The sequence below is a fragment of the Phalaenopsis equestris genome, unplaced genomic scaffold (genome assembly GCF_001263595.1).
Source record: "Phalaenopsis equestris unplaced genomic scaffold, ASM126359v1 Scaffold232516, whole genome shotgun sequence".
NCBI classification, from domain to species: Eukaryota; Viridiplantae; Streptophyta; class Magnoliopsida; order Asparagales; family Orchidaceae; genus Phalaenopsis; species Phalaenopsis equestris.
This window is the reverse complement of record NW_018250480.1, coordinates 1,833-12,730: the sequence shown is the minus strand read 5'-3', so window position 1 is coordinate 12,730 and position 10,898 is coordinate 1,833. Positions and strand designations below refer to the sequence as shown.

General features: G+C 37.1%; 1 protein-coding gene across 1 annotated transcript; it reads right to left on the bottom strand.

Moving 5' to 3' along the window:
• Nucleotides 1–947: 947 nt before the first annotated feature.
• On the bottom strand, nt 948–9,629 carry LOC110038334 (probable ribose-5-phosphate isomerase 3, chloroplastic; the record flags this gene model as incomplete). Its single annotated transcript, XM_020743136.1, has 3 exons — nt 948–1,217; nt 7,998–8,070; nt 9,196–9,629. Coding segments are annotated over 3 exons (777 nt in total), but the record flags the coding sequence as incomplete, so codon positions are not given.
• Nucleotides 9,630–10,898: the final 1,269 nt, after the last annotated feature.

Sequence of the window (10,898 nt, the reverse complement as noted above, 5' to 3'; positions counted from 1 at the left end):
TACTAGTAGATCCACATATATATATATATATCATACATACGAATAATATGAATTAAGGAATTATTCCTCTCCAAAACTTATTTGCCGCTGAAAACTCATTTGCTGCTGGAAACTCACTTGGACCCCTGTTAGAGCAGAAAACCCATTTAGCGAAAACCTGAATCTCTTCTTCCCTGCAGGCAGCCGGAATCTCCTCTTCCTCGATGGGATTTCTCCCTGCATTCCCCTCTTGCTGCCGGAAATCTCTCCTTCAGGTTGTAGACCATTCCTCTACCACCTGAACCCCTACTGGTCATTGGAATTCTCTTCTTTTCTGCAGCCAGTCCTCTTCCCTGCAGCCGGCACTCTTCTTGCATGCCCTCTTCCGAATCCTCCCAATAGCCGGACTATTCAGTTCTGTTCAGCATCTGAAGCCGGCATCCATTTCCAATAGCAGCAAGGACACAAACACAGTAGTAGCAGCAGCAAATCAGGCGTTGAAACTTCACATGTTAGTCGCTACTCTTTTGAAGTACAAGAAAACCCTTTCCTGCAGGTTTTCCTCCTCTGGCAGAACCCTTAGAGAAGCAGCATCAGCTGTTCTCAACAGCATCATTGACAGAATCTCCTGCAGTTCTCAACAAACTCCTGAAACAGTCAGAACCCTCCTTCAGCAAACAGAAGCAGCAACTGCAGCAGAAATAGCAACAGACCTTCTCTGTCGGCCTTCTGTTGTCCCTGAGGGGGCCATTATCCTGCTGTCGCTGAGGTAGCTCTCATCTGACCAGCGCTTCGCCTGCTGTCCTGGCGCTCTCCCGACCCTAACTCATCCCCGAATGCCGCCAGAATTCCTCCATGGAGGCCCCTATCTCCCTGCAGGCCCCTTCCTCAGCTCTTCCTTGCAACAAAATTCCTCCTTTATTCTTCTCTAACCGCCGGAACTCTCCTTTCCTACAGTAGCTTTTCTTCTACCTGCAGAAACAACAGTCAAATTCCATCGTACAACAAGCAGCAGCCCTGCAGACTTCTCTCAGAGCTCCATGGAGGCTTCCAGGTGCTCCTCCGACCTTTTTGTCGTCTGCCAGTGACCCAGCTGCTCCTTTCCAAGCCAACAGAGCAGCCACAGGTAGCTTCCTACAAGCAAGCAGGCCTCCCCGGCTTTCCAGCCATTCCTCCACTCCTGCGGCAAGAGGCAGCCACGAATTCTGCAGCTTGCAGCACTCAGAATTCTTACAGTCCTAAATGCAAACTGGGTTTATGACCAAGTACATAATGAAAATATCTTGTTCTGCTCCAGAGGCTACCAGCTTGATGATAGGTTGATGATATACCAAAATATCATATCCTCCTATCTTGTTAACGATGAAGGATTTCGGCCTTGGATAATATCTTAAGATGCTTTGGGTAACATGACAGAGAACATTCATGCTCTCATCAACTACCAAGAGATCAAAAATCGCAAATTTGTTCAGGATTGTTGAAAAAGGAGATATGAAAGTCTCCAAAGAGATTCAGCTTTCTTTATTGTTATATGTTCCCCAACTAGATTATAATTTACTTTATATTAGCAAGCTTACACATGACCTGAAATGTGTTACAAAATTCTGATAAGTATAATTTATGTGATCTTAATTGTGTAATTTTTTTATAATATTCTATTGTTTAAATTTTTCTTCATTTTTATTCGTTTTTGGTGTATTTGATTTTATCTGTGCAAGTATTAAAAATATTGATGAATGGAGCAGCATAGGAGCTTTGGCCATTTATGGGTCATCTTATACTCCAGAACAGAGAGCTTGGCGGGCACCTATGCACCACAACAAGCATCACTCCAATATCACTCCAAGATCGTGCAACAGAGAACTTGGCACATAAGCTCCACACTCAACAGGAAGTTTGGCGCCTATGCGCCAAACATGGGATCATAAGCGCCCAATTATGGCGTAATCACAGTAGGCTTGGCGCCTATGCGCCAAGAAACAGCACATATGCGTTGACTTTTACAAGTCACGATACACAAGGCTTTGCACCTATGCACCGAGCAGTGGGCGCACAGGCGCCGAAAGTAGTTGGAGACAGTTCAAGCGGGGATAAAGAGCTCCAGTTGTTGGATAAAAAAATCGGTGAACATAAGAGAAGATTGGAGGAGATATAAAAAGGAAGATTATGAAGATGGAAGGTGCTTTTCCTCTATTTTTCTTCTACAAAAATTTGGAGAGGAGAGTGCTAAACGAGAAGGCCAAAAATTCTGCAAGGAGATCGGGTGAATTGTGTATGAAAGATTGAGAGAAAATTTCTTACTTGTTGTTTAAGATTTATCGCATTGTTTGTTTGGGAAGGAGAAAAATACAATTAAGTTATATTTTTTTCTTCGGATTTCTTTGTAATAGGCATGATATATGATTGATTTTGTTAATGCAATGATTGTGTTGATGTGTTTTGTCATGAGCAATGAGTAGTTTCTTTTGTTTCTTTCTTGAATTAAAAATGTAATAGGATAAAATTGAGGCTTCTTTTATTTTGTGTTTGAACTTTCTAGAAGTGTTATGTTAAATTTTAAACTTAATTTACATTTTGTTTGGTCAGTGGAATAGTTAAATCTTTTGCGAACTCTGAGATTTGGGAGAATACGTTGTATAATGAAAAGTGTTAACCACATAAACTCACTGTAACAGGGATATGTGAATTTTTGCAATCAATAAGGAGTTGACTTTGCTTGAGCGGATCATGGGATTTAGGGAACTAAATTCATGATAGCTAACATTTCTTAAACTATCGGAAGGACATAAGAAAGATTTTGCTCCCAATTGACACGGAGTTTTAATAGTTTCCTCAATTATATTCTTCACTAAACCAATTCAAAGTTGAAGTCTGTCGAACCTTAAATGCCTTAAATAGTCTCCTTGTTTGTTAGGACAAACTTGTTTTTCATAACTTTAGCATAGGTTTTAAAATTGAACTTGCAAATCAAACATTTCAGGCGAAGGGAAGAGGGAAAGGACAAAGGAAACCTGTTGCCATCGGAGAGAGGCGCGAGAGAGAGAGGAGCGATCAAGAGAGACGAGGGCAAAAGAAATGCAAGGCAATTGAGAGAGACGAGGGCAGAAGAGAAGAAAACGTAAATGGGGGAGGGGGGTGTTATTACAGTAATAGGGACACAAGAAAACGCAAATCGCAGGGTCGAACCAGCGGCCCGCGTTTACCGTAAATTAATTAGATAAGCAGCAGCGCCACTGTTTTCAAACGTTTCAACCCACGTTTTCAGAACGCACCGCGGTGAAAATGCTGCCCCCAAATGGGGCCTTAGGCCGAAAATAGTAGGCTAGGACTTTTCCTTCATTGAGTTTTTCTCGTTCCCAGTGCGATTGACAACCGGAATTAGACCTAGTACCATTGATATGCCACGTATACTTACGTGAGCAGCCCGTGCTTCGCAGCACTTGGTATGTGTCAAGTTTTTTGCATCGTTGCAGGGTAACGATAATAAATTTGATTTAGAAAAATTTTAGTTAAATTTGTAGGCCTTTGACTTTAAAATTGCATTGTTTCTTTTTCCCTGTATTTATATTGTTTTGTTTTTGTTTACAAAAATTGAAAAACACTTGTTTAATATTTGTTTAATTGTGCACGTGTTTATTTTCTTTCTGCTGCATAATATCTGTTGTGTTTTTATCTTGTTTGTTATTCTCTTAGTTTAGAGACTCTTTGCTAGTGAACCTAGTAGGTGTATGCGTAGTGTAGAATCTTTAGACCTTGAACCCTACGACTTTGAGCTTGAAAGAACCATTTAAAAATCAGAAAACAAAAAAGAATTCAAAAATTTTTAGGAGAAATGATGAATATTCCTCATAATAACCTTGATGCCTTATTCTCTTAGTTTAGAGACTCTTTGCTAGTGAACCTAGTAGGTGTATGCGTAGTGTAGAATCTTTAGACCTTGAACCCTACGACTTTGAGCTTGAAAGAACCATTTAAAAATCAGAAAACAAAAAAGAATTCAAAAATTTTTAGGAGAAATGATGAATATTCCTCATAATAACCTTGATGCCCATGAACATCAAAACATGTCTAGACGTTTAAGAGATTTTGCTAATCCTATGGCAGATGAAATCCATCTCAGTACTAATACTCTTGCCGTAGAAGCCAATTCTTTTGAACTAAAGTCTATTATCATTCAAATGGTGCAGAATAATCAGTTTGGGAGGACAACTTCCGAGGAACCAAACCTTCATTTAGCGAGCTTTTTAGAACTATGCGCTAAATTTTGCTACAAAAGTGTCTCCAACGACGCTGTGAGGCTAAGGCTTTTCCCTTTATCCTTTAAGGATAAAATCAAAATGTGGTTAAACTCTTTAGCTCATTGATCAATTAGGATATGGAATGAGTTCGCTCGGAAATTCTTACCAAAATACTCCCCACGTTAAAAAAACAACCAAACTTATAAATGACATTGCTTCCTTTAGCCAATTCGAAGGTGAATCTATTTATGAAGCCTGAAAAATATTTAAGGAACTCCTTAAAAGTGTCATCACCATGCTACCTGATTGGTTGATTATCCAGCCTTTTTATAATGGGTTCGTAGGATCTCTTAGGTCTATCATTAACGTATTTACAAGTGGATTCCTTATGTCAAAATATTTTTATGAGGCTTATTCTTTAATTGAAGAGATGACAACAAATAACTTTCAATGGTCTTATGATAGAATGAAACATAGGAAGATAGCTAGCATACATGACACTGATAGTCTTTCTATTTTGGCTTCTCAAGTGGCTGATATCTCTATGAAGTTAAACCAACTAAGATTAAATCATTCATAAGGATCACCAATCATCAAGAAGAATTCTTAAGATTATGTGATACGATGACAGGATAGACCATACGAGTAGTATCACAAATCTAATGGATACCTATTCTTTTAGAATACGTTATGCATTCCTTGGAATTCACTTGGGGAGAATATTTTATAGGAATGTCACAACGTGAGAATGGCGGGACATCTCCTTTATGAATGAGAATTCTTACATGCCCGGATTGGTACGAGATGTGAATAGGCGTGTCAGATGGTGCATAGTATGCAACTTAGCTAAGACTCAAGGGCAGAACACGGGTTTGCACACTCCCATTTTCGTTCCAGAGGCGTCTTTGTTGGACGTGATCATAAATTTTGTAGTGAGCTTACCCCGAACATAAAAAATTAAGGGTTTTGTCATGATCGTGGTAGATTGTTTCTCCAAAATGACGCATTTTATTCCTTTTCATGAGAGAATGAATGTGTCGCATATTACATATTTGTATTTCAAGGAGGTTGTTTGTCTTTATGGGATACCCAAAAGTATCACTTCGGACAAAGATGTTAAATTTTGCAGCCTCTTTTGGAGGATTTTACAAGGAAAGTTAGGTAAAATACTTCAGTTTAGTTTCGCAACTCACCCTTAGACAAATGGGCGGACCGAAGTTGTAAAGTACAATTTGGGAAACTTTCTTAGATGCTTTGGGATAAGGAACATCAAAGAGTGGGATTTGGTTCATCCTCGAGTGAAGTTTGCCTATAATCGTTCTACTAGTAGATCCACATGGCACAGTGCCTTTGAGAATGTGTATGGACAGAACCTTCTTACACCTTTGGAGTTAATCCCACTACTGTCATCTACTAAGCTTAGCACGGATGTCGAGGTTCGATTAAAGGACACTCGGATCTTACACGAACAAGTTAGGAAGAAAATTGTCAAACATAACACTAAGTGTTAGAAATAGGCTAACAAATCCAAGAAAGCTATGGTTTTCAAAGAAGACAATATGATATTAATCAGGCTGAAGAATGAGTGATTTCCTACATGTTTATTTGGGGCCTAAAGTTGATGGCCCATTTCAGATTGTTAAGAAGATTAATGTCAATGCCTACAAGATTGACTTACCGGAAGACTATAATACTTTTGCACTTTTAATGTCGCATACTTATCACCGTGCTACAAGGATCTGAATGTTTCCAGAGATGAGGGTGAAGCATCTCCTACCTTCGGAGAGTGACGAGGGACGTTAGGACACAAGATGTAGAACTCCCACGATATGTGTTTACGGGGTCTGCCATAACAGAAGATGGACCGAACACATATTTTATTTTATTTTATTATTTTCTTCATTACTGTGCATGAAAAGAAAAAATATATGTTGTGTTATAAAAATTAGTTTAAATGTAAAACTTAGACAACTGAAAAAATATAAGATGACCCGTACGGAGTCAAAGAGAATAATTTGTGCCACTAAAAAATTTATTTTTAGTGATCTTTATAATATCATAGATACTACTGAAAAATATATGTACAAACTAGTCAAACAAAAAGAAAAAAAATAAAATTTAATTCAAATAAAGTGTAAAGATGAAAATCAAAAAGTTTTTTCTTATAGAAAGATATTCAACATATGTGGGTGAGCTATTTAAAAAAAAAAATTAATGAATTTTTTGAAATACGATCGACCTTGATGATCATGAAATCGTTAATAATAATAAAACTTCTTTATTTTTACAGCCGCATTAGTTAAAAAAAAATTGAGGAGACTTTAAGAAAATTAATGATGTGGAAAATTAATAGGATTCGAAGATATTCCTATTGAAGTGTGGAAATATTTGGAAGATTTGAGAATTTTTTTGCTTGCTAAACTCTTTAATATTATTTTAAAAACGTAAAACATACCTGAGGAGTGGAGAAAGAGTATTTTGGTCTCCATTTTTAAGAACAAAGAGATGCAAGGGATCACATGAGTGAGCAAATTATAGAGGAATTAAGTTAATGTATCATATTTTAAAATTATGAGAGAAGGTAATTGAACATAAATTAAAACGTGATAAGCATTTCTCATAATCGGTTTAAATTTATATCGGGCAAGTCTACTATAAAAGTAATACATTTATTGAGAGGTTTGATGGAAAAGTACAAAGAGAGTAAGGAGAATCAACATATGATTTTTATTGATTTAGAAAAAGCTTACAATAATGTTCCAAAAAAAATTTTTGGAGGGTTCTAAAAAAGAAAGGTGTTGATATGACGTATTCAAGTTATTAAAGATAAGTATACTAGAGTTGTTACTTGTGTTCTAACAGAAGGAGAATTAACCAAGTATTTTCCTATTTCCGTTGGATTACATCAAGGATCTGCTTTAAGCTCATACCTTTTTGTTGTAGTTATGGATGCTCTTGTTGGACATATGCAGGAGGATGAACCTTGGTGCAAGTTTTTCACAGATGATATCCCTCTTGTTGATAAGACTAGAGAAAGAATTCAAAAAAAAGTTTGAATTGTGGAGATCTACATTGGATTCGAAAGGTCATCGTTTGAGTAGATTCAAAACTAAATACATGAAATAAATTTTTAGTAGTGGTGTTATAGTGGCAAAGTTGTAACTATGTGTGATCAATCATTAAAAGGTGATTACATTTTAGATATATCAGGTTTATTGTTCAAAGTGATGGTGATATAGATGTGGATGTTATTTGTAGAATTTAGGTTAGTTGGTTAAAGTAAAGGAATACATTAGGCTTATTGTGTGATAGAAAAGCATTGCTTACACTTTAAGGAAAATTTTATAAGGCGGTGGTGAGAAAAGCACTGTTTTATGGCACATAATAGCAAAATGTTTGGCCTTTAAAGAGAAGCATAAAACAAAGTTAAGTGTCGTTGAAATGAGAATGTTTAGTTGGATGAGTGGCTTGACACTTAGGGTCTGTTAGGGATATCTTTCTACCTACTTTATTTTTCAGACCTTATTGTTGTTTTTAAGAAATTTTTGTGTTAAAAAGCTGTTTTTTTAACCTTATCGGTTAAAATGTAGTGGCTATCAGAAAGCTGCGTTCAAACTTTTTGAAAATAAAATAGATTTATAATAGTCACAACAGCTTTTTGAAAAGTTATTTCTTCAACAGCAGCTTCACAGTTACTTCTTCAAACAGTTGCAGCTGCCCCAAACAGACCCTTAGAGGCAAAATGTGAAACGAATCTATTCGTGAAAGGGTTGGTGTAGCTCCATTTGCAGACAAGAATAGAGAGAGTTGCCTTAGATGGTTGATTACATTAAATGTAGACCATTTGAAGATCCTGTTAGGAGAGTAGATGTTTAATATTCAACTTATGTTAAAAAAAGCAGATGTTGGCCCAAAAACTTGGGCATATTGTATAAAACATGGTCTTAATCTATTAGAATTAAATCAAAATATGACACTCAATAGAACACATTAGAGAAAAAGGATTCATGTAGTTGACCCCACTTAGTGGAATAAAGGTCTGTTGTTGTTGTTGTTGTTGTTTATTTTCTTCTATTTCTTTAGCAAGTTTTTTTCTTTGTTTCTTCCCTTTTGGTTCTTAACTTTTTTTCCTCAGTTTCTAATAAGGTTTTTACTATGAGGGGACTTCTATATATATTATAATAGATTGTTTGGAATTTCAGCTTTCTGATTTTATCAATTACGAAACGTTTTCTCTGAATTTTACATGCTAGAGTGTTGTAGCCTCTTCCTTCGCATGTGGTGTGACTGTAGCTTGCCTAGGAACATGTGGTGGATCCTCTCCACTGTTCCGGACTCATCCTCTTTCAGTTCGCCTACTGATTTTCAGCCAACAAGCCTGCCGCCTGCCCATACCCCCCAAAATTGTTGTTGTGTTGTTGTTTTCAGTCCGGACAGTCGTCGCACTTGGCTCACCTGCTGTCCTATAGCAGTTTTGCTTCCTATATCCTTCCCAACGCCGCCGATGACCCCGATTGTCATTTCATTGTTGTTCCATAACCAATTCCCCGCAAAACGAGCTTCTAAAACACCTTCTACACACCCTAGAAAGGCATCAACCCCTAGAGTTTTTTTTTTTTTTTTCAATCAATGACTTCTAGAGTTAAATCTTCAAAAAACACTCAACTTAAATTGCCCAACCATTAAATAAGAAGGTTACATAACCAAAAAAGTCCAACTTGGCCTAAGATCTTTGATATCAAGCTCCGCTTCAGACAGTTATTTGATTTTTTTTGTGATTGAATAAGCAACCAGAACATTGTCTATTTAACCAAAAAAATTTACATAATTCTTTTTATCTTTTTCCTAGAAATTATTTTATACAAAACTAATTTTAGGAAAAAGGGATAAACATAATGATTCAAAAAGTAGCTTTTAAAATTTCTGACAATTAAATAAAAAACAAAGAAGCCTCAAATCAAATCACCACAAAACTCACTTGGTCTTCATGCTCAGACCTTCTTTCCCAGAAATAATGACCTCGTCAGCCATGTCAAGAAACAAACCATGCTCAACCACTCCCTCCAACGCTGACATTTCCTTTCCTGCTGCATTTAAATCCTGTATTGGTGTCTTAAAGTACAAATCCACGATGTAGTTCGAATTATCAGAAACAAAGGGTTTTCCATCTGGATCTAATCTGAGCTTTGCCTCACATCCTTCATCTTTAAACAATTCCTGTAGCCTGCTCTGATTGTATTTCCAACAAAACTGCACAATTTCCACTGGCACTGCCTGCCCAGTTCCACCTAAGCTGGTCACAAGCTTCGAGTCATCAATGACCACGACAAACTTATCGGATGCCGCCTCAACCATCTTTTCTCGAAGAAGAGCACCACCCCGTCCCTTCACAAGATTAAGATTGGGATCTACCTGTTAAGATCAACAAAAAGAAAATTGGATTTAAAAGAAAATAAAAATCTTAGAAGATAAAGTATAAACTCTATGCCCTTAGCACAGAAGTGTAAGCTCATTTATTTTTTGTTTTCTTTGACCTCGGCTTGTGTTTAAATATGTTAGAAATGCCATGTTCGTGCTTGGGTCACTTCAGGCTCATTAGGTTCAAATTATTTTAAATTTCAATGCTTAAAAACAATTGCATAATGCTTAGGTCACTTCAGGCTCATTAGGTTCAAATTATATTAAATTTCAATACTTAAAAACTATTACAGACGTATAAAAGTCAGCTGAAATAGAGGAATGATAAACATATATACTTACATAACTTTGAAGTACATATATTATCTATCCGAGCAGTTAATAATGAGTAGTTCGCTGAGTTGAACTTGAGTTGTTTTAACATAGAATTGAAGAGAAGCAATTTTCATGATTTAGGGTGTGTTTGGGGCAGCTTGTTGTTGAGTTTAGCCGCCAAAATGTTGTTTGGTTCGAGCGTTCAGCGGGCGTTTTGAAACGACGTGAACATCTTATTAAAGGAAGCGGGCCGCGGGATCTACCCGCGTCCCACTTCGAAGAGTTGTGTTTGATCAGCAATTACCTCTAGTGTCTTTCTCCCTCGTCGCTCCGCACTTGCCCTAGGCTGGTTCTCCATCTCCACTCTCCCTCGGTTCTTCCTATCTTTCATCTGGTATCTCGCAATATTATTCTTATATGTTTAATTTATGTGGTTTTCCTTTCATTGCTCTCGTTTGCCCTCTGCGGTTTCCGATCCCATGATTTTCTTTGGAAAGTTTGTAGTGATACCAAATATTGTGTAGATCGAGATTTGTTCATGGTTTTCTTAGATTAATTTATGTGGTTTTTTATTGGGTCGCACCAATTTGCCCTCTGTGGCTTCCGATCCCATCGTTTGTTGGGAAATTTTGGTTATGGGAATGTGCAAATAAAAAAAAAGGGAATGTTTAACTGGCTTGATGTGGCTTCAATAGTTTTTTGCGAAGTTGAGGTGGCCCTGTTTGATCAGTGACATTGATATGGGGTGCTTGATCTGTGCAATCCTCGATTTTGGCTATCCTGTAAGAAATTGATTATTTACATGGAGGTTCTTTTTTACCCTGTTTGGAAAATTTGAAGGGTTGCAGCTGTATGGTTTCCTACTTCTAGTTTGATTGATCATTCCACATTGAGTAGTTTATAGTAGAAGTGAACTTGAAGCTTTTCTTTCAATCGGGACGGTGAATA